Source organism: Rhinolophus ferrumequinum, chromosome 15, assembly GCF_004115265.2.
Source record: "Rhinolophus ferrumequinum isolate MPI-CBG mRhiFer1 chromosome 15, mRhiFer1_v1.p, whole genome shotgun sequence".
NCBI lineage: Eukaryota > Metazoa > Chordata > Mammalia > Chiroptera > Rhinolophidae > Rhinolophus > Rhinolophus ferrumequinum.
The window spans coordinates 43,567,553-43,590,243 of NC_046298.1; the positions used below are offsets into that span (position 1 = coordinate 43,567,553).

General features: G+C 54.4%; 1 protein-coding gene and 1 long non-coding RNA gene across 10 annotated transcripts in view; one reads left to right on the forward strand and one right to left on the reverse strand.

The window, feature by feature from the left end:
- The window catches only part of BICRA (BRD4 interacting chromatin remodeling complex associated protein), a 73,455-nt gene extending 53,366 nt beyond the window's left edge, over positions 1–20,089 (forward strand). For 4 of the 8 annotated variants that reach the window (XM_033128176.1, XM_033128175.1, XM_033128174.1 and 1 more), the window contains 11 exons: positions 363–428; positions 2,159–4,114; positions 4,770–4,946; positions 13,427–14,059; positions 14,224–14,404; positions 14,691–14,800; positions 15,775–15,836; positions 16,913–17,061; positions 17,183–17,277; positions 17,445–17,547; positions 18,107–20,089. In XM_033128176.1, the coding sequence (XP_032984067.1) occupies positions 363–428; positions 2,159–4,114; positions 4,770–4,946; positions 13,427–14,059; positions 14,224–14,404; positions 14,691–14,800; positions 15,775–15,836; positions 16,913–17,061; positions 17,183–17,277; positions 17,445–17,547; positions 18,107–19,212 (4,638 nt within the window). In that variant the 3' untranslated portion in view covers positions 19,213–20,089. The remainder of the gene's footprint in view (positions 1–362; positions 429–2,158; positions 4,115–4,769; positions 4,947–13,426; positions 14,060–14,223; positions 14,405–14,690; positions 14,801–15,774; positions 15,837–16,912; positions 17,062–17,182; positions 17,278–17,444; positions 17,548–18,106) is intronic. The other 4 variants (XM_033128179.1, XM_033128180.1, XM_033128181.1 and 1 more) reach the window with 4 other exon arrangements.
- Positions 15,915–19,670, reverse strand: LOC117034827 (uncharacterized). 2 transcript variants are annotated; one of them, XR_004425142.1, is made up of 3 exons: positions 19,588–19,670; positions 17,125–17,262; positions 15,915–16,699 (listed from the first exon to the last, which is right to left on the reverse strand). It is a non-coding gene; the product is annotated as an uncharacterized LOC117034827 (long non-coding RNA). The 2 variants fall into 2 exon arrangements; XR_004425141.1 differs by having other exon boundaries at positions 17,096–17,262.
- Positions 20,090–22,691: the final 2,602 nt, after the last annotated feature.

Genomic DNA, 22,691 nt, shown 5'->3' on the forward strand with positions numbered 1-22,691 from the left:
AGTGGGGAGTGCCAGACGCTTGGAGTGACTTAGTGAGAAGGGACGGACAGTTGTTGGAAGGAGACGGAGGTGGCATACCTGACAGGCCCTGAAGGATGTGTTCCCAAAGAGATGAAGGGCAAAAGGCAGGGCCACAGCCTGGGCAAAGGCAGGGAGGCAGGATTCTCAAGTTCAAGGCAGGCACGAGGTCAGAAGAATTTTGGAAGCCAGGCTAAGGGACTCAGTGTTGGGGACACCTTGCCTCCCACCTCGTGTTTGTCTTTTTGTCCCGTGTAACCCTAAATTGTTTTTTGTTCTAGAGCATGGGCTGGCCTACTGCCCAGCTGACCTTTGACCTTGGGTGGGGGCGGGTCTTGTTGCAGCTCGACAGTGATGACCTCCTGGATAATCCCGGGGAGGCCCAAAGTGCCTTCTATGAAGGTCCTGGGGTAAGTGGCCCCGCAGGCTCCTTCCCAGTCATCGCCCAACTTGCCCACAATGGCAGCCAACGGGAGGGAGGCCCCGAAGGCAAGAGGGAAGGGGTTACACTCAGCCCTAGAGGCACTTTGTGGGGAGGAGGGCAGGGACAGTCACTGAGAGCTGTGTTGGTAGAGGTAGGACTGGCTGCTGGACAACTCTGGCCCTGCCTGCAGGCCACTCGGAGAAGGAGGGGAGGGTCTTGGGCCCTAGCCTTGGTGCCTTGGGGCTCAGCTGGTGCAGAGTGGTTCTGGGAGCTGAGCTAGATGCCAGCTCTGAGCTGCACAGAGGGACACTTCTCTGGGGAGCAGGAGGTGTGGAGGCCTGGGGACCTGTCCCTGCTCAGCCATGTGGGGTGTTGTGATCTAGGGAAAGGGGATCAGCTGATGCAGTCCTCAGTCTCCATCTGGAAAATGAAGGAGGGGTGCTGAGCACAGCTCAGAGTGAGGACTGCAGTGGATATTTATTGAGCATCTACTGTGTGCATGACTGTGCCGGACCCATCAGGAAATGCCACTTGTCCTTTCTTCTTGCTCTCCTGCTGCTTCTGCCTCCTTCCTCCTCTCCTCTCCCTCCCCCTCCTTTTTCCTCCTTCCCCTCTTCTCTCTCCCTCCCCTTCTTCCCCCTTCTCTTTTTCCCCTTCTCCCTCTTCATCACCGTAACTATCATTTACTGAACACTTACTATCCACCAGGCCCTTTAGAGAAATTTTCATTCAGTTCTCACAACTATTATAATATATTCTGAATAATTTAGCTTTTGCAATATAAGTTATTACATCCAGAACCCAGCAAATAAACATCATTTCATGCTATTACATTTATAGACTGAGTAACGATGATGAGCCTTTATTCTTACTTTGTGATCACCATTCTCATCACTGCTGTCATTTTTTAATACCCGTAAGATTGGGTTCTAAGCACCTCCGGTGTGTGATGTCAGTGAATGTCACGACTGTCCTAGGAGGCTATCTGGTCAAGTATCAGTGGGGATTCCATGCCATAAGCGTAATTATTGTTCGTGGATATTTGCACAAATACGCATACACATATTTACACATATGTGTCCTGCATGGGAAGCATTTTTGAGAAACGTCAGACTCACAGCACACTTGGCACAAAGTAAGGTTCAGCAGCAGTAGTGGCCCCGGCTGCTGCTGTGTTTAACAACCAGGAACTTTTATCAAAATAAAACCTTTGGGGCCAGGCATATTTCAGAATTCATGGTGTTTCAGATTCTGGAAGGGTGATGCTGAACGTGTGTGTGCTCCGCGTAACAACACGCTCATTCACCTTTCCGTGGTCAGACTTACGAAGGGTCATGCTATGTGGGTGAATGGTGCCTTTCCCCAAGAGCGCCACATCGGTTCTGGTCAGGTTTTGCTGCCAAAGAGTTATAAAAACATTCGTGGTTTTCAGGGCCTTTGGGGTTTGGGAATTTCAGATAAGAATTCAGGGGCTGTATGACTATTCAAAAAATGGTTTTATTACATTCTACGGATATGTACAGACGGGGAAAGGGGCCGGATTCTACAAGCTAAGCCCTGGTGGAGCTGGATTTGAACCCAGATCCAGCCACTTCCAGATGGAATGTTCTTTCTGACTATGCGACCCTGACACCGAGTGTCCTCTGTTTCAGCTGTGCCCTGAGCCTGGCCCTTTGCTAATCTCAGATCTTTCCTTCCCACCTTATTTGGCCCCAGCTCCATGTTCAAGAAGCTTCTGGCAACCACTTGAACCCAGAGCCCAGCCAGCCGGCCCCCAGTGTGGACCTCGACTTCCTGGAAGATGATATCCTGGGCTCACCCGCAGCAGGGGGCGGCAGCGGGGGCAGCGGGGGCGCGGACCAGCCCTGCGACATCCTCCAGCAGAGCCTCCAAGAGGCCAACATCACCGAGCAGACGCTCGAAGCGGAGGCTGAGCTGGACCTGGGCCCCTTCCAGCTGCCCACCCTGCAGCCTGCGGATGGTGGGGCAGTCCCGCCAGGTGCTGGAGGGGCTGCCGCGGTGGCCACGGGGCCCCAGGCCCTCTTCCCAGGTGGCACAGATCTTCTGGGACTCCAGGCCCCGCCCACCGTGCTGACCCACCAGGCCCTGGTGCCACCTCAGGATGTGGTCAACAAAGCCCTGAGCGTCCAGCCCTTCCTGCAGCCCGTGGGCCTAGGCAATGTGACCCTGCAGCCCATCCCGGGCCTCCAGGGCCTGCCCAATGGCAGCCCTGGAGGTGCCACGGCGGCCACACTGGGCCTGGCACCCATCCAGGTGGTGGGCCAGCCCGTCATGGCACTTAACCCGCCCACGTCCCAGCTCCTGGCCAAGCAGGTGCCTGTCAGCGGCTATCTGGCCTCCGCGGCCGGCCCCTCAGAGCCAGTGACCTTGGCGTCCGCGGGGGTCTCGCCCCAGGGGGCCGGCCTGGTCATCCAGAAGAACCTCCCAGCTGCGGTGGCCACCACGCTCAATGGGAACTCAGTGTTTGGAGGAGCAGGAGCTGCCACAGCAGCAGCCACCGGGGCGCCCTCAGGGCAGCCGCTGGCGGTGGCCCCGGGCCTCGGCACGTCACCGCTGGTTCCGGCACCCAATGTGATCCTGCACCGCACACCCACGCCCATCCAGCCCAAGCCTGCCGGTGTGCTGCCCCCCAAGCTCTACCAGCTGACACCCAAGCCATTCGCCCCCGCAGGCACCACGCTTACCATCCAGGGCGAGGCGGGGGGCCTCCCGCAGCAGCCCAAGGCCCCCCAGAACCTGACTTTCATGGCAGCGGGCAAGGCCGGCCAGAACGTGGTGCTGTCGGGCTTCCCAGCGCCTGCCCTGCAGGCGAATGTCTTCAAGCAGCCTCCTGCCACCACCACAGGGGCAGCGCCGCCTCAGCCCCCCGGGGCCCTGAGCAAGCCCATGAGTGTCCACCTCCTGAATCAAGGCAGCAGCATCGTCATCCCTGCTCAGCACATGCTGCCGGGCCAGAACCAGTTCCTGCTGCCCGGTGCATCCGCGGTCCAGCTCCCCCAGTCGCTCTCGGCCCTACCGGCCAACGTGGGTGGGCAGATCCTGGCAGCCGCAGCCCCCCATGCCGGTGGACAGCTCATCGCAAACCCCATCCTCACCAACCAGAACCTGGCAGGCCCACTGAGCCTGGGGCCCGTGCTGGCCCCCCACTCTGGGGCCCACAGTGCCGCCCACATCCTCTCGGCTGCCCCCATCCAGGTGGGCCAGCCTGCCCTCTTCCAGATGCCTGTGTCCCTGGCCGCGGGCAGCCTGCCCACACAGAGCCAGCCGGCACCCACCGGCCCCGCTGCCACCACCGTCCTCCAGGGGGTCACTCTGCCCCCCAGTGCCGTGGCCATGCTGAACACCCCTGATGGCCTGGTGCAGCCGGCCACCCCTGCTGCCACTGGCGAGGCGGCACCTGTCCTCACAGTGCAGACAGCTCCCCAGGCACCCCCCACAGTCAGCACCCCACTGCCTTTGGGCCTCCAGCAGCCTCAGGCACAGCAGCCCCCCACACAGGCCCCCACCCCTCAGGCTGCTGCCCCACCTCAGGCCACCACCCCCCAGCCCAGTCCAGGCCTGGCGTCCAGCCCAGAAAAGATCGTGCTGCCGCCCTCTGCCACCACCACGGCCATCCTCACTCAGGATTCCCTGCAGATGTTCCTGCCCCAGGTAACCAGGGCTGCGCTGGGCTGGAGAGGAGGGATGGGGACGGGGGTAGGGGACAGGGTCTGCGGTGGAGAAGGGCCAAGAGTAGCAAGGCAGCGGCTGGGTTAGAGAGAGCATCTCAGAGATGGCACCCCTACTCTGGGTACCAGTGTCCCCTAGGGGGAGGCCTGAGGGTGACAGGGAACGACTGTGTGACAGGAAACAGAAGACGAGGGAAGTTGACACAGCAGAAGGACAGACAGATAAGGAGAGGGATTTGGCTGGCTGACAGATTGAGAGACAGACGCGGAGAGTGAATGGCTGGCTGACTGACAAGGAGAGTCTGACTGGCTGACTGAGACAGACAGACTGCCCTCCTGTTGGAGATTGGGCAAAAAGACATGGAGAGACAGGGCAGGAGAGGTGGAGGGTGAGGTGGAGCTGGAAGGTGGCTGACCTCCAGGGACTGAGTGAAAGGTGCTGCTCAGGCTTCAGCCTCCCTGGCACCTGGACCACGGGGCTGCCAGCCCCCTGGCTTCTGTGCCCAGCTTGGTGCCCCTCACACCCAGTTCCCATCACCCCCTTGTCTGGAGCATCAGTGCGGGTGGGGGTCTCGGGGTGGGGAGGCAGCAGGTCTGTGGGGGCAGCTTGATGACCCTGTGTGGGCTGCCCATTTCAGGAGAGGAGCCAGCAGCCCCTCTCCGCCGAGGGCCCCCACCTCTCCGTGCCTGCCTCGGTCATAGTCAGCGCCCCGGCTCCCGCCCAAGACCCAGCCCCGACCACCCCTGTCGCCAAAGGAGCTGGCCTCGGCCCTCAGGCCCCCGACGGCCAGGCTTCCCCGGTGCCAGCCCCCCAGGTAGATAACCGCAGCAGCCTGTGTCCTAGCTCAGACCAGGCTTGCCCCCGCATCCCTCTCCCGCTCCCCACCCTGGCTGCCCCGCCTGTCTCTCTGTCTCGCTGGCTTGGGAAATGGTGCTCTCCTTTGCTCCCCAGATATTTCCTGAGGGTCTCCTGTCAGTCATGGACGCTTGAGACCACGGTCAGCCCCGGGGGAGCCCACATTCTAGGCAGGAAATTGATACACACAACAGGAAATCGATGATTTCCTAAAATTCTCGTTTTCATATCTGGATAAGTAAAACGTTCAGATATTTCACTTTTCAAAGGATGTAGATGAAAAGCCCCCTCTCCTGAACCTTAGCTTCCTGCTTTCTCTCCCCAAGGTGGTTCCTTACTTTTTCCATGTACAGACAAGCAAAATGACATCTAGGAATCTTCTTCCATTTTTACGAAAATGGTAGCATAGTCTGCATACAGGTTTGCACCTTGCTTTTATCATTTAAAAATTCATCTTAGAGACTCCTTTGTTCTTTATATGACTGCATAGTGTTCCATTGTGTGGGTGTACTGTTATTTATTTAACCAGTCCTTGTTCTTGGGCATTTTGGTCACTTCCGTTCTTTAGCTGTTGTGAGCACGGCTGCAAAGAATGACTAATATGTCACTTTGTAGGGTAAGTTCTTAAAAAGGAAATTGCTGGGTCCAAGAGCACGTGTGTTTGTAGTTTTGACAGATATTGCCACATTGCTCTCCGTGGAGGGTAAATCGGTCTAACCTCGATCGGCAATATATCATCTGTGCCTGTTTTCCCACAACCTCCACGGTGTATTGAATTTGGCCAGTCTGGCAGGCGAAAAATAGTGTCTTGTTTTGTTTTCATTTGCATTTCTTTTACTCTGAACGAGGCTGGGCAGATTTTCATGGACTTAGAGCTATTTGTGTTTTCTACGGAATTGTCTGTTCATACCTTTTGCCATTTTAAAATTTGAGATACTGGTCATTTTCTTATTGATTTGTAGAAATTCTTTACGTATTAAGCAAATCAGCTTTTGTCTCGTGGGTCATAAGCACATGAGAGGTTAGGGAGAGCCAGCCTCCTTTTATTCTAGAGGGGAGGATGCTGTATTCATTCAAAAAGGACTAGTGGATAGGTAGGAAGGGAAGGAATAGCACCAGCGAGGTCCAGGATGGCAGAAATCAGGCTGGGCCTTGGCTGAAACCAGCCATGATTTCACTCTCATGTGATTTCAGAGCCGTGTGACTTGGAGCAACCAGTTTCTTCATTCCATCAACAGATGTTTGGGAAGGGAGGGGGCCGCTTAGTATGTGTCTCAGGCCTTGTGTTGACCCGAGCACAAGGAACTGCTGAGCCTTGATTTCCTCGTCTGGAAAAAGGGAATAATAGCTTCTTATAGGTCTATTAGGAGGAGTACATGAGTTAATCCATGCTTCGCACAGAGTAAGCACTTGATAAGTAGTTGTTATTATCATTATTACTATTATAATCATTATTATTATCGTAGCTATTGTTACAGGTGGAGCATGGGTCCATTCCTGAGGGACAGGGGCTACGATGGCATCAGGTCATCTCTACACAGGGAAGCACAACAGGCAGAAGGAGCAGGGGAGGGACGAGGGGCGCCGGGCCTGTGAGAAACCCACATTGGCAGTACTGTTTCTAGAGTGGCTCACATGCAGGCCTGGGTCCCTTCGGCAAGTGGCTGCCCCTCTCTGATCCTCCGTTCTCAGCTGGCACCTGGGGCTGGTAGTGTCCCTTCTTCTGAGCACTGTGGTGGAGAGCAGTCCAGAGCACATTTGTCCTGTGCCATTTCAACGTGTACACTTGGCAGGCACCTGCTGTGCGCCAGGTGTTTGTCTACACTCTGTCCTCGGGTGCCAAACCATCCCAGGTGACCCAGTACTGAGGAGGTTCTTGGGATACAGGGCTTTCTGTTTTAAGATGGAGACAGTGCAAACACGCGAACAGAAGGTTTTGTCTGTTGTGTCCCTGCTGTAGCCCAGTGCCCAGAACAGTACCCGGCACACAGCAGACAGCAGTGAGCACTGACTAAGTAAATGCCTCAGGGAGGGAGTCTAACCACACATACAGGCACCTGCTCTGTTCTGGGTACGCCACCGTGAAATCAAAGGGAGTGCCAGGACTAATGGGCACCAGATGTGGTGTGAAAACCACTGTCTGGGAGGATTGTGGGGCAGTAGTCAGGAACAGGGACCCTGGAACCCCGGCTCTGCCACTTACAGGCTCTATGACCTTTTTGGGCAAGTCACTTGCTTCTCTGTGCCTCAGTTTCCTTGCCTGTAAAATGAGGATGATGATAATAGAATCTACTCCACAGGGTTAAATTAATTGTGAGGGATAAATTAATATATGGAAAGTGCTTGAACAGGGTTGGCAAGTTGAAAGTCCTGAAAAGTGAAAGAAGCCAGGCAAACGTCCTCTCAAGAGCCAAGTGTAAACATTTCAGGCTTGACGGGTCTCTGTCATTACAGCAGTCACCCCTTATCCACAGCAGATACGCTCCAAGACCCCCAGTGGATGCCTGAAACCACAGACGGTACCTAACGTTATATATACTATGTTTCTTTCCTATACATACGTACCTATGATAAAGTTTAATTTATAAGTTAGGCTCAGTAGGAAATTAACACTAACTAATAATCAAGTGGAACAGTTATAAAAATATGTGTACACTGTAATAAAAGTTACATCAATGGCGTTGGGGCTTTAGTAAGTAAAATCAGGGTGACTTGAACACAAGCACAGCGGTACCATGACAGTCAGTCTGGTAACCGTGATGGCTGCTAAGTAAGTGACTAGCAGGCAGAGAGTATGTACAGCGTGGAGACGCTGGACAGAGGGATAATTCACATCCCTGGTGGGATGGAGCAGGATGGCACAAGATTTCATCACATTCCTCAGAATGGTACACAATTTAAAACTTCAGAATTGTTTTTCTGGACTTTTCCATTTAATATTTTTGGACTGCCTTTGACCTCAGGTAACTGAAACCCCAGAAAATGAAAACTCAGATAAGGGGGGGACTACTGTATAGTGCAAAAGCAGCTATATAGCATCCATAAAAGAATGAGCATGGGCGTGTTCCAATAAAACTTTATTGATGGACACGGAAGCTTGAATTGCATATCATTTTCACAAGTCACAAAATATTCTTGATTTTTTTTTTTTAAGCATTTAAAAATGTGAAAACTATTCTTAGCTTGTGGACCATATAAAATGATAGGCCAAGCGGGGTGGCAGATTTGACCTAGGGGCCATGTTTTGCTGACCCTTTTGATATCTTCATTTTATTAGATGGACACACATGATTTATTTATTCAGTCCCCTGTTCATGACTACTTAAGGTGGTTGCCTGTGTAATTGTTAACAAACAACACTCATAAATATTCTTGTACCCACATTTTGCACACATGAAAACACGATCAAAAATACAGTAAATGTTTAAATAAAAAAATTATTACAGTAAAAGACACATTGCCATCAATCCCCCTCAAAATACTCCCCCTTACTTCAAACACGCTTGTCCCATCGTTCTTGCCACTTTTCTAAAGCAGTTCTGGAAGTCTCTTTTGTGCGTATCTTTAGTTGTGCTGTCATGAATTGAATCAAAACATTTACCTTTCATAGCCATTTTGACTTTGGGGAAGCACCAGAAGTCTCCCAGTGCCAGATCCGGTGAATAAGGTAGATGATGTTAATGTTTTTATTTGACATAAATTGCCGTATATCAGAAGTGATGTGTGACAAGGAGTGTTGTCATGATGGACGATGAAGTAAAGATACTCATGAAAGAGGACTTCCAGAACTGCTTCAGAACGTGGCAGGAAAGTGGTATAAGAGAGTTCGAAGCGAGGGGGAGTATTTTGAGGGGGATTAATGGCAATGTGTCTTTTACTGTAATAATTCTTTTTTAATTGGGGAACAAAGTGTTTTTCCAGGACCCATCAGCTCCATGTCAAGTCATTGTTTTTCAATCTAGTTATGGGGGGGGCGCAGCTCACTGGTCCATGTGGGAATCAAACCAACGACCTTGGTGTTACCAGAGCTGTGCTCTAACCGCTAAGCTAATTGGCCGGCTGCCCATTAGGGCTCAGCTCCAAGCTCAAGAATTTGTTTCTCACTGGCCCATGTGGAAATCAACCGGCGACCTTGGTGTTATGAGTGCCGCGCTCCAACTACTGAGCCAAACGGCCGCCCAAATTTTTCTTAATTTAAGCATTCACTGTATTTTTTTATCACGGCTAAAAACTGTAGGGTACATTTCTAGAAACAGAATTTGGATTAGAGGGTATCTGTGCTTTCCAAACATTTTAGAAAAAGCACTAACCTGGTTGGTTGCTCCTCCATGAGGTTCGTGCCTGGGGAGGCTTCTGGAAGCTTCATCAACCCCAGATCAGCAGGCGATTTGCTCCCCGCCAGGCTGGAAAATGCCACCCCTCCTGCACGTTTCTCTGATTCTTCATGAAGTTGAGCGTCTTGCCATCTACACGTGGGCAGTTGGAATCTTGGTAAACAGTCCACTCGTGTGGTAGTTTAAAAAAAATGGTTATAAAAATAATTTCATGCTCATTTAGAGAATTTAGAAAATACACAACAGCACAGAGAAGGAAAATGAATTGCCTGTGATCCCACCATGCAGGAGCCACTGGTGACATTTTTTGGCATGAAGCTTTTTTTTTTTTTTAGCCTTTTTTTTTTCTTTTCCCATCCATTTAAAATGTTTTTCATTTTTTAAATTAGGTATTATATTCACATGGTTCAGTCATCAAAGAGCATTTTTTAAAGTACAGAGGGAAAGTGTCCCACCCCATGCGGACGTGCTCAGCCACGTGCCCCTCCACTATCCACAGTACCTCATTTTTCGTCTGTCCTTCCAGTTCTTTGTGCATATATAGCCTAGTGCACATATGGGTTTACATTTCTCTCTGCCCGGAAGCTAGCACATCACAATCGCGCCCCCCCCACCCCCCGCCACACACACATATCTGCGGATCTCGCACCCACAGATTCAACCAACTGCAAATCAAAAATATTCAGGGAAAATAAATTCCAGAAAGTTGATCCCTAAACAATACAGTATCCCAACTATTTATATAGTGTTCACATTGTAGGAGGTATCGTAGGTAATTTAGAGATGATTTAAAGTATACGGGAGGATGTATGTAGGTGATATGCAAATACAACAACATTTTATATAAAGGATTTGAGCATCTGTGGATTTTGGTATCCGTGGGGGGTCCTGCAACCAATACCCATTTCCCCAGTAAAAAATATATTGATGCACCTTAGATCATGTTTAGTGTCGGCCTTGGCCTTCCACACAGAGCTGCAGTAAACAACTTGGTCACATGTTACTTGCCACGCGAGCAGGGTTATCTGTCTGGTCACTTCCTGGAAGCCTATGTTCCGGATCAAAGCAAATGTGCACTTATAATTTAGATATAATTTGCTGAATTGCATTATTTTGGAGTTGTAGCCAATTGTGCCAGGTTAGAGCCCCACAGGCAATATACAAGAGTGTCTTTATGGGGCGTATGCCTTATTCCTAGTGTGATGAGTGAAAGTGGTTCCATAGGGTGCTTTCAGTTTGCATTTCTTTTATTACAAGTGCAGTTGAGCATCTCTTAAAATATTTAAGTCTTTTGTGTTTCCTTTTCTGTGCATTGTCTGGTCATATCCTTTGCCCCCCATTTCTCACTGATTGTTATTCTTAGGGATTTTTAAAGGCTCTTTATATATGAGAGAGATGAACTTTGTGCTGTGAATTATTAGAAGTATATCCCCCAGTATGTCATTTGTTTTTTGACTTGGTTTGGGTGTATATGTGTGTCTGCATGCACGTGTGTGTTGTTTGTCTCTGCATTTTTAATGGATAGAGTAAAATTGGGGGGGGGGGCTATTTTTAAACTTCATTTTAAAATCATTTCAAACATACAGCAAAGTTGGAAGAATAGTACAAAGAATTAATGGGCATTCTTTACTCTTTAATAAGTTGTATTAGTTATGTATTGCTGTGTAACAGATTACCGCAAAACATAGCCGCGTAAAACAACAAACATTAACTTATCTCAGACGGTTTCTAAGGATCAGGAATCTGGAAGTAGATTAGCTGGAGTGTTCTGGCTCACCATCTCTCATGGAGTCAAGATGTCAACCAGGGCTGCAGTCATCTGAAGGCTTGACTGGGCTGGAGAGTCTGCTTCCAAGGTGGTGCACTCATGTGGCTCTTGGCAGGGGGCCTCAGCGCCTCCCTATGTGGGCCTCTGCAAAGGGTAGCTCATAGCACACTTCACAGCACCTTCCTTAGAGTGAGTGATCCAGCGGAGAGAGAGGGTGCCCAGGATGGAAGCCACAGTCTTTTTTATAACCTAACCTTGGAGGTAGCATATGATCACTTCTTCCAAATTCTATTGGTCACAGAGCCCAACACTGGTGCAGTGTCAGAGGAGATTGCTCACTGGGGGTCGTCTTAGAAACTGGCTGCCACACCAGACTTAGCCATTGTAACTACTTTGCTACAATCCCTTTATCCTTTGCTCTCTCAATAGCATACATTTTTCTTCTGAATCATTTGAGAATAAATTGTAGATATCAGGCTCCTTTACTCTTTAATATTTTAGTAAAATATCTCAGCCATTAAGAACAAGAACATTCTCTTACTTGACCACAGTAGATAATGTTCAAATTTAGCAAATTTAGCATGGAAACAATGCTGTTATCTAATCCACTGTCCATAATGCAATTTAGCCAGTTGTCCAGCAATCGTGCAATCTATTATTCTCCTTACTTCACTCAGCATTCTAGCACTCTGTGCTGGCCACTTTACTCAGACCTCAGAAGCATGTGTTTAGGGTGTTGTGTAGTGGGTCAGCTCTCTTTGTCCTAACTCACTGCCATGGGCCATCTGGGTTGTTTTTCTACTTTCTCTCTTGTACATACTCCCAGGCTGGATAGCCCTGTGAACCTGAATGCTCCTTATCACAGGTGCCTGGAGGGGGACTACTTCTTCATAAGTTGGGTCCCTTTCAAAGTCACCAAACCAAATTGCCTCCTAGAGGAGTTATGCAGGTGACAATCTCACCAGCCCCTTGTGAGAGCCAAGGGCTGGCCCTCTGATCTCTCCTTAGGGGTGGCAAGCCTTTGAGTATGTATGGATTGAGTGAGTGGTTGGTTGGTTTTGAATTGCCAGAAGTTATTCTAAGCCAAGCTTGGAAAGGATGCTGGAAGGGTCCAGGGGCTTGGAGGCTTAAAGCAAGTCATGACTCTGAAATCATGAGTCGGCCCACTTTGAGGGCTCGAAGCAGAGTCCCAGCTTTGGAGCCTAGCAGCACTGGGTGGCCTCGGGCTAGTCCCCTGAGCCCTCTGAGTCAGCCTTGAAGTCCTGGATGGCAGTAAGGCAGGGGGTAAGGCATTCATTTCCACTCTTGGCCTCAGTGTCTCATCTATGAAATGGGTCCAATATGATCACAGCTCTCAGGGCTGTGGAAGACCACATGAGTGGACTCAGGTGGCCAGCTGTACTTGCTGGATCAGAGTGGGCTGTCATGAGGTGCACGTATTCTGTGACAGTGCTAGTGTCAGGTACACAGCTGGCACTCACTGCTTAAACAGCGGCTGCCAAGGTTATGATTCTTGAGGAGGTGACCCTTGTGGGGGGAGAGTGCAGGGGGTCTCTGGCTGAGGCGTGTTATAGGGTCACTGTGCCCAGGTAACAGAACTAGTGCCCAGATCTTATACACCCACACTCGCAGGTACACACACGTGCCCATACCTCCAGGCTCCCGAGGCACGCAGGTGGGCCTGCAGCCCTGGTCATGCAGGTCCTGGACACTTAGAAGGGGGCCCAGGATTTACAGGCTGGTGTCCAGAGGGGCCCAGCCCTGCCCCTCAGTTGCCATCCTTATCCTTGGCTCCCTGGATCCCCCACACTCCACTGTGTCCTCCACGACCAGCAGCCCCACACTCCAGTGCCCAGCTGCGTTGGTGTTTTCCTTGGTTAGCTAGGCAGTCAGGCTGGGGCTGGCTGCTGGGACACCGCCCCACAGCCGCCTTCTCCCCCTCGCTGCTTGTGCTGTGCTCGTGCTCCCGGCCCCTTGCCTCCCTGCTGGGCAGCTGGTGTGGTGTCGCCTGCTGCTTCCTCCGCTGCTGCCCCCAAAACCCTGCAGAGCTCGCCTTCATCTGGGGGGATTGGGGAGATGGGGCACAAGGGGAGGGGGTGAGGTCAGAGGGCCGAGGTATGGAGGGGATGAGGTGGGGGACATATGCAGGGGTGCGGTGGGGAGTTGAGAAATGAGAGGCGGGAAGAATAACCATGGTGGGGTCCTTTCAGGACAAAGGGTGGCTAAGAAGGGGGGTTTCTGGTGGGAGTGGCCCGGGTCCCCAGTGTCTTGGGGCAGTGGGAGCCAAGGTTGGTTCTGACCCCTGCCCCCTCCCCTCTACCTCCCTCCCCTGCCCAGATCCCAGCAGCAGCTCCACTGAAGGGCCCAGGCCCCTCGTCATCCCCATCACTACCTCACCAGGCCCCTCTGGGGGACAGCCCCCACTTGCCCTCCCCACACCCGGCCCGGCCCCCTTCCCGTCCACCCTCCCGACCCCACTCCCGTCCTCCCTCCCAGCCCCAGAGCTTGTCCCGCCCACCCTCAGAGCCCGCCCTGCACCCTTGCCCCCCACCCCAGGTCCCGCCCACTCTGCCTGGCATTTTTGTCATCCAGAACCAGCTGGGCGTACCCCCACCAGCCAGCACCCCTGCCCCCATTGCCCCCGGCCCACCCCAGCCCCCTCTTCGCCCCTCCTCCCAGCCCCCTGAGGGGCCACTGCCCCCAGCCCCCCACCTCCCTCCGTCTTCCACCTCCTCGGTTGTGGCCTCCTCGGAGACATCCACCAGACTGCCAGCCCCTACGCCGCCTGACTTCCAGCTCCAGTTCCCGCCTAGCCAGGGACCCCACAAGTCCCCCACGCCCCCTCCAACCCTTCATCTGGTCCCTGAGCCCGCAGCGCCCCCCCCACTGCCTCCTCGGACCTTCCAGATGGTGACCGCCCCCTTCCCGGCGCTGCCCCAGCCGAAGGCTCTTCTGGAAAGATTTCACCAGGTAATTGAGGCAGGGACCAGCCCCAGCGCACGTTCCACAAGCTCCCCAGCCCTCCTCCTGTAGTCTAATCGGAGCCCTCCCACTCCACCCCCAGCCCTGGTGCCCGGCCACCCCACTCCTAGCGTGTGCCTCCCTACCCCTCAGCCGCCTGTCCCCCTCCTCAGGTGCCGTCCGGAATCCTTCTCCAGAGCAAGGCCGGGGGACCCCCCGCCGCCCCACAGACCTCCGCCAGCCTGGGGCCCCTCACCAGCCCCACTGCCTCTGTGCTGGTCAGCGGGCAGGCCCCATCCGGGACCCCCACCGCGCCCAACCATCCCTCTGCCCCAGCACCCATGGCCACCGCAGGTAAGGGCGAGGTAGCTCATGGAATAGAGATGGGGCCTGAAAGTGGGTGGGGGGCTAATCTGGGGGTGTGTGAACCCAAGGGGTCACTCAACCCTCCCGGGCCAGGGAATGTAGAGGAGGAAGGGCTGTCCCCCCGGCCCCAGGGGACACTCGTTCCGGGGCTGGCGGGGCTGCCAAGGCCAAAGAACCAGAGGAAAGTGGGGTGCAGGCTTGGGGGTCATGTTTGAGGAGGTGGCCTCCATGCTGGTGACCTCTGAGCCCTGTCTGCCCCCACCCCTGCCCTCAGGCCTCCCTCCTCTGCTTCCTGCCGAGAGCAAAGCTTTTGCCAGCAACCTCCCAACTCTGGGTGTAGCCAAGGCCACAGCATCCGGGCCGGGGAAGTCCTCCGGGCTGCAGGTAAGGGGCCGCCAGATTGGAGGGCTAGGACCAGAGCGACATTGCCGGGGAACTAGGGAAGGGGCTGGTGGGGCAGGAAGGGGCAGGAGAGGCTGACGGACAGGTGGTCAGGGATGGGCAGCTGAGACAAATCCAGACGGTGGGGGAAACAGCAGGACAGTCTGGGCAGGGGCATGCAAGAGACCCGCAGACACCAAGACAACAGGGTGACAATAGGCAAGATGGCCTGAAGGAGACCCCAAGATGGTCACTGGGGACAGAAACAGGTGACTGTCAGGTGTCAGCTCAGGACAGGTGTGGTGAGACAGGTGGATGAGAGATGCCAGAGGAAAGAGCAGGTGAGACCCTAGACAGAGGGGCAGGGGTGGGTTGGGGGAGACTGAGGCAGAGACCACCTGTCGGAAATGGGGGGGGGGTGGGTTGTGAAGACAAGAACATGTCAGCAGAGATGAGACAAGTGGGTGGAGGGACCAGCACCCAAGAGGTTGGGGGAGACTTAGAGACAAGCTTCACAGGAGGCCGAGAGGAAGACGGCACGAGAGAGAAATCAAAGTGATGAGATCTGAGGAGCCGTTTGTGCAAATCAAGACGCCAGAAAACGGCAGGCGAGACAGAGGCCTAATGATGAGCAGGGAGGGAGACACCAGAAGTTTGTCTGGTGTCTAGACCCAAAGGCAGGCAGAGGCCGAGAGACTTGCACATGAGAAGGGGCTGAGGGGACCCTGGCTGAGGCTCCAAGGCTCATGCCTGTCACCCTCTCCTCGCCACGCCCCCCACCTGAGCACAGCCCAGGTCTTCCCCACAGGTTGAGTGTGATGGGCAGGGTGCCAGGACCCCATCGGGGCGACAGCAGCTCCCTCCTGTCTGTGCCAGGCTGGGGATGAAGGGAGTCAGGGCACAGAGGGAGGGAAGGCTTCACCGTGCCAAGGCTTCTCCTCACTCACCTCTTCTCACCGACCCCCCCACCCCTGCAGTATGAGAGCAAGTTGAGTGGCCTGAAGAAACCACCCGCACTTCAGCCCAGCAAAGAAGCCTGGTGAGTGACAGCACCCTGTCCTTGTGTACCTTCCCTCCACCCCCACCCCTGCCTTCCGGGAGGCCTGGGAGCGGGTGTGGGGACCACTCTTTAGGAGAGGGTTTAGGCAGGCCCTAGTGCAAATCCCCACTCTACCTCCTGTTAGCCCTGTGGCTTCAGGCAGTGCTGTTTCCCTCCCGTACCCTCAGTTTCCCCCTCCGGAAAGTGGGTTGTAATAGTGATAATAGGCTGACGGGTGAGGATTCGAAGAGACTGTTAAGAGCATTCATGTGGCACCGCTGGGCTGCCAGCTTCAAGCCGGAGGGATTGGTGTGGCTTGGTCACTGCTGCGTCCTCAGCACCTCAGAAAGGGCTGGGCAGTCAGCCCTTGGTGGCATGGGTGGGAGGGGGATGGGTAAATGTTGGATGCTTGCATGCGTTCTCTCCCTCTCTTCTGCCATCCTTCCACCAAGAGTGTTGATTAGTGCTGGGTTCTGGAAATACAAGACAGACCAAGTCCTACCCCTGTCGTGTGTGGGGTCCTCTGATCTTCAGCATAGGTGGGGACCAGCATGTCTGGTGGGGGTGACCGTCACACAGTAAAGAGGCATAATTCACTGTAATATGCGCTAGGGTACAAAGCCTGGTGACAGAACAGGATTTTACCTCCCAGCCAATCAACCCACCAACCTCCCTCCACCCCTCCCCAAGGTTGCTGTCGGGTCCCAGGCAGCGCGGGGCCATGCTGACCCCCGGTGGCCGGCGACAGTATAGCATGGAGGATGAGTTTCAGGCTCTGGCATCTGACTCTCAGCTCTGCCTCTTCCTCACTGTGTGTGCTTTGGGTCAGGGCACTGCACCTCTCCAGGCCTCGGCTTTCTCATCTGTGAAACGGGCATAATGTTAGCACCTACTTCGTTTGGTTGTCGCAAGAGATGCAGTGAGAGCAAGCATGGTCAGCACACAGCACCTGCTTTGGAAACATGAGTTTGCCCCTAATGTCTGTGTTGGGGCCTGGGGCTCAGGGTCCAGGATCTGGTTTCGCCTGGCCTCACCACCCGCTCTACGTGTGTGTGGTCTCTCCCCACCCACCCCAGTTTCCTGGAGCATTTGCACAAACATCAGGGCTCCGTCCTGCACCCGGACTACAAGACAGCCTTCCCCTCCTTCGAGGACGCCCTACATCGCCTCCTGCCCTACCACGTCTACCAGGGCGCTCTCCCCTCCCCCAACGACTACCACAGAGGTGAGGCCTCCCTCGGACTACCCCCATCCTGTACCTGCTGTGTGGAGGGGGGCGGTGAGGTACCTCGCTTTGCCTGTCCGCCCCCAACCTCTGCCTCTGGACCTCTTCTCTTCCTCCGCAGTGGACGAGGAGTTCGAGACGGTCTCCACGCAGCTGCTGAAACGCACCCAGGCCATGCTCAACAAATACCGCCTCTTGCTCCTGGAAGAGTCCCGGGTAGGGTAGCCGTCACCTTCCCGCTCACGCAGAGGGAAGGAGGCAGGGAGGATGGTGGTCAGGTCACAGGAAGGACAGTTTGGAATCCACTCGCATCCGTGCCGGTTCCTCGCATCCCCTCCCTCCCTCCTGGCTTCTTCACTTGCCTATTTTGTCTCCCCCTTTAGAGGGTGAGCCCCTCGGCAGAGATGGTGATGATCGACCGAATGTTCATTCAGGAGGAGAAGACCACCCTTGCCTTGGACAAACAGCTGGCCAAGGAGAAGCCGGGTGAGAGGGGAAGGGAAGGAGAGGTGTCCCCCACTCTCACCGGGGCCCCAGAGTTAGACTTGGGGGTGGAGGGAGTGGGCGTGGCCTCACCTTACTCCGCCACTAGGCGGCGCCCGAGCCCCACCTTCCTGCAGTAGCAGGTCTCCCCTGACCTACGGGAGCTGAGCTCCTCTTCTGTCATCACTCTGCCCCTTTCACCCCCTCAATCCTGGCATGGAGGGAACATTCTGCTACTCCTAGGGGAAGAGAAAAGCAGGGGAGCAGCGCCAGGGCTAGGGTGAAGCAAGCAAGGTGCCCAGGTTGCAAAGTTTAACGTGGCATCTACTCTCAGGTGCCATCCCCCCGCCCCCAATTGCACATTACAGGGCTTTGGGAATTGCTGAGAAGGGTTGCACCCAGCAGTGTGTCCCCAGCCCCTGAGGAGTCAGGGGCTTAGCACAGGGCCTGGTGGATAGTAGGTGCTCGGTGCACACCAGCTTCTCTTAGCTCTGTTTTGAGCAAGCGCCCCATTATTCATTCCCTAACCCCAATGGGTTTTCTTGGCCCCTTGGTCCTACAGATGAGTACGTGTCTTCCTCGCGCTCTCTCGGCCTCCCTGTCACAGCCTCTTCTGAGGGACATCGGCTTCCTGGCCATGTCCCAGCATCGTCCTCAGCATCCGGGACACCCGCCCAGCCCCCTCTGCACCTGCCCACCAAGCTCGTGATCCGGCACGGCGGGGCGGGCGGGTCCCCTTCCGTGACCTGGGCCCGGGCGTCTTCCTCCCTTTCTTCCTCGTCCTCCTCGTCCTCCGCTGCCTCCTCCCTGGACGCCGATGAGGATGGCCCAATGCCCTCCCGCAACCGCCCGCCCATCAAGACCTACGAGGCCCGAAGCCGCATCGGCCTCAAGCTCAAGATCAAGCAGGAAGCTGGGCTCAGCAAGGTCGTCCACAACACGGCCCTGGACCCCGTGCACCAGCCCCCGCCGCCGCCCCCCGCTGCCCTCAAGGCAGCCGAGCCCCCACCCCGGCCCCCACCACCACCCCAGACCACCAGCCAGATGAACGGCACCGTGGACCACCCACCACCGGCCACCACAGACCGCAAACCGCTAGCCCCAGCCCCACACTGCCCCCGCCTGCCCCTACGGAAGACATACCGGGAGAACGTGGAGGCTCTGGGCAGTGGGGCGGCTGAGGGGGCGGTGACAGGCAGGGCCCGGGGCAGCAGTCCAGCGCCACTGCCCACCAAAGTGGACGAAGCCACCAGCGGGCTGATCCGGGAGCTGGCTGCCGTGGAGGATGAGCTCTACCAGCGCATGCTGAAGGGAGCCCCTCCAGAGGCCACTGCCAGTGCGGGGCAGGGCAGTGGCAGCAGGGACCCCAGCTGGGAGGCACCCTCAGTGCCCCCCGCCAAAAGGCGCAAGTCTGAGTCCCCTGACGTGGACCAGGCTAGCTTCTCCAGCGACAGCCCGCAGGATGACACGCTCACGGAGCACCTCCAGAGCGCCATCGACAGCATCCTCAACCTCCAGCAGGCCCCCGGCCGGACAGCCGCACCCTCGTACCCACACGCGCCCCAGGCGGCGGGCACACCCGCCTCCCCATCACCCCTGCACAGGCCAGAGGCCTATCCCCCCTCCAGTCACAATGGCGGCCTTGGTGCCAGGACGTTGAACAGATAACACCGGGCTGTACTTCCCTTCCCTGTCCCCTCGCTCCGTGTGGACACCAGGGGCAGCTGGGCATCTGACCTCAGCCTCCTGGGGGACATGAGCTGGGGATCCCCTGAGTTTTTCTTGCCTAAGTTATTTGAGTCACAAAGGCCTCCTCCCCCACCTCCTGCTTCAGCTGGGTTGTTGGGTGGGGGTCATGGGTTTAGGGGAGGGGGCTGTAACGTAAAATGTCCCCCTGCCAAAGGAGGGGGTAATCCTGGTGTGTCATTTCCCATTTCTTCCCACTTCCTGCCACACTCCACCCCTCCATCCTGGGGACACGCGTGTGTTTGCCAGGGATGGGGGCACTCTGGTTATTCCCACTGCTCACGCGTGTCCGGGTACCTCTCGTTGATGTGGTTTCACGGATCCATGCCTGGAAGGCGCTCAGAGCTGGGAGGGTCCTTGCAGGCCTCGCTCAGCCTTTCCCCACAGGCCATAAAAGGAAACGCAGGGAAGCGGCAGCTTGAGCCAGCATGTTAGAGCCCGGTGTGGGGGCGTGCCTCCGGGCATCGGTCACATCCTTGTGTGTGCGTCCAGCTCTGTGTCCTGTGTCCCTGTGTGTGTGCTCGAGTGAGAGAGATTTAGACCCTTCCCGCCCCTCGACTGAAATCCGAGCACCTCCAAAACAGGAAACCGGGGTCTTCCACCCCCCTCCCCCCAACCAGTCTTCCCCTCTGTTCTTCCTGCCCCCAGCCACCTGCGCCAGATTTTGAAATCTCGGAGACAAAACGTACTGTAAGATAAACTTTTTTGTACTGTATTTATTGTGTATAACGATTTTTTTAAAGAATTCTGTACATTTAGAACTCTTGTAAATTAAAAACCGATCCTTTTTTTAAAACTATTGACGCCCCCTCAAGCACCATTGCTTTTGGGTCTTTTGGGAGTTTGGAGTCTGAGGTTGGGCCCAGACGGGGGTGGGGAGTGGGGTGGGAGGGCTTATTCCACATACATTTGTTGAGCACCTACTTGGTGGCAGGCCCTGTTCCAGGCACAGGGGTGCAGTATGAACCAGGCAGACGGGAGCCCCTGCCCCGGAGGGTGGGCCGGGCTTACGAGTGGAGGGGGCAGACAGTGAACAGCTCAACCAGAGGCGATTTTTTTTTTTAAATTTCCATCTCCCCACCCCCTCCCCTTTGGCAATCGTCAGTTTGTTTTCTGTATCTATGGTTCCGTTTCTGTTTTGTTTTGTTTATTCATTTACTTTGTTTTCACCGCCATTCTTGTTTCCGCTATTGCCGATACTGAAAGGGGGAGAGGTGGGTTACAGAGTTAGCTTCTGTCCAGCCTCTGGTGACATTTTTGCCAACTGATGAATATATCACCCTGTTTTATGTGTGTTTCTGTTTAAAGACACCTTATTGTTGATTCATTCACATTGAGCTCACCTCCAACAGCATTTGGAATTCACACCTGAAGGAAGCTCGTCCAACACACGTGTTCTGTAAGGCACGTCACAGCCTTGTTGTGCATAGGAACACTAGACAGCATTAAGCACCACGCCTGGGGACCAGGGGTGTGGGGTCAGAGGCAAGGTCAGCGGGAGCAAGGGGGGGCCTGTCGAGTAGGCCCTTGTGCTCCACGGTGATGACCTGGCAGTTACCGTGAGTGAGGCGGGAGCCGCGCTGGAAGATTCTGAGCAGCGTGGGCTGAGCCGACAGGTTTCCCAGGTGCCCTCTGGTGGCCGCGTGGGGAACACGGCTGAGTCGGAGCCCAGCGAGTGGACCCCAGGTGGGAGGTGGCGGGCAGACCCCAGCGATGGGCCCTTTCTCTGTAGGACCTTGGGGGTGTTTGTGGTGGAGAAGCTGATACATGGGGTCTCTTGGAGATGGACCACTCCCCTGCCTTGCTCTACACCTACTTCCCCCATGTGCAAAATAAAACGCTGAAAGAGAGCACAGTTCTTAACATTCTTGGATCTCCATCCTTTCGGGGAAGACCCCACGTGGCCCCGCAAAAAAAATTGACAGTGATTTGTACGGGCCGGGCCTCATTTCTGGAAGGCTGGCTGCACGCAGCCGGAGCAGAGGAACATGAAGACTATCGTTTGGGGAGTAGTCACCGTGGGCGCTGCTCCAAGCCCTTCAGCTGTATATCTTACCAGGTTCTCCCAGCAGCCCGTGTGGGAAAGGATAGCCCCATCCTGCAGGTAAGGAAACCAAGGCCCGGGGGAATGCAGTAAGTGGCAGACTTGGCTACAAGCTGGGTGGTCTGGCTGGGAGCCCACCTTCTTCACGTCTGCACACCCAGTTTCCAGTGCAGTGAGCCCCCGGGGGACAACAGCAAGGATTTTGCAAGTGGGCTGCACAGGAGCCAGAGACCCTCCCTCCTTCCACTGCCCCTGGAGAGGGGATCCAAACTGATCTCAGCTCCTACAAAGTAAGCCTTGCAGACCAAACTTCTTAGCTACTGCTCCCAGGTCCTGGAAGCAGCTCGGTGGGCATCTATAGGGTCCCCTTTTCCACAGCTGAGCTATCTGGAAAAAGAGAGAGGCTCCGAAGATTACTTCAGGGCCCAAGTCACCTGGGCATAGAGCAGGATTGGAACCCAAGACTGACGGAGTCCAAAGTTCATCACGTAACTACCAAGCTCACTGCCTGCCTTCTCCATCTTCCCCCCCACACACTTATGGTAAAATATACATAATATAAAATGTACCATTTTAGCCATTTTTCAGTATACAGTTCAGTAGCATGAAGCACATTCACATTGTGTAATGATCACCGCCATCCATCAGAACTTGTTTCATCTTGCAAAACTGTAACTCTGTCCCATCAAAAAATACCTTCCATCCCTCCTCCCGTCAGTCCCTGGCAACCACTACTCTACTTTCTGTCTCTATGGATCTGACGGCTCTAAACACCTCATATGAGTGAAATCATATAATGTTTGTTATGGAGCTGGCTTATTGCACTTGGCATAATAGCCCCAAGTTTCATCCATGTTGTAGAATGTGCCAGAATTTCTCCATCCAGTTTTGATAAATGGAGAAGGAGGAAGCTAGGGGGAAAAAAAATCAACTGTAACAGAAAAAAATTAAAAATTTAAAAACTTTTTTAAAAAGGGAAAAAAATCTGAGCTTGTGCCTTGAGGAGGGGGCTCCAGAGGCTGCAGGGGCATCAGGGAAGCTGGACGACACTGGGGACAGATCTCAGAGAGTCCCTGATTCAGAGAGGAGGGAGACAGCGAGATGAGACAGTAGCCTCAGTTAGTAAGGGCTCAAAGCATATTTAACGAGGCAGCGTCGAATCGACTCTCAGAGACATTTCACTCCACTGACCGCTTCCTAGAATATCTTTAAATGTATAAAATAAAACCCACAGGTATGCAAAGGAACCAATTATACTGAAATACAGTTATCCATTTATTTCAAAACCCACAATTTGGTGACGTGGTAATCGGGGCTGCTATTAATTACACACTAATTAGAAAGAGCTAGCGGTGGG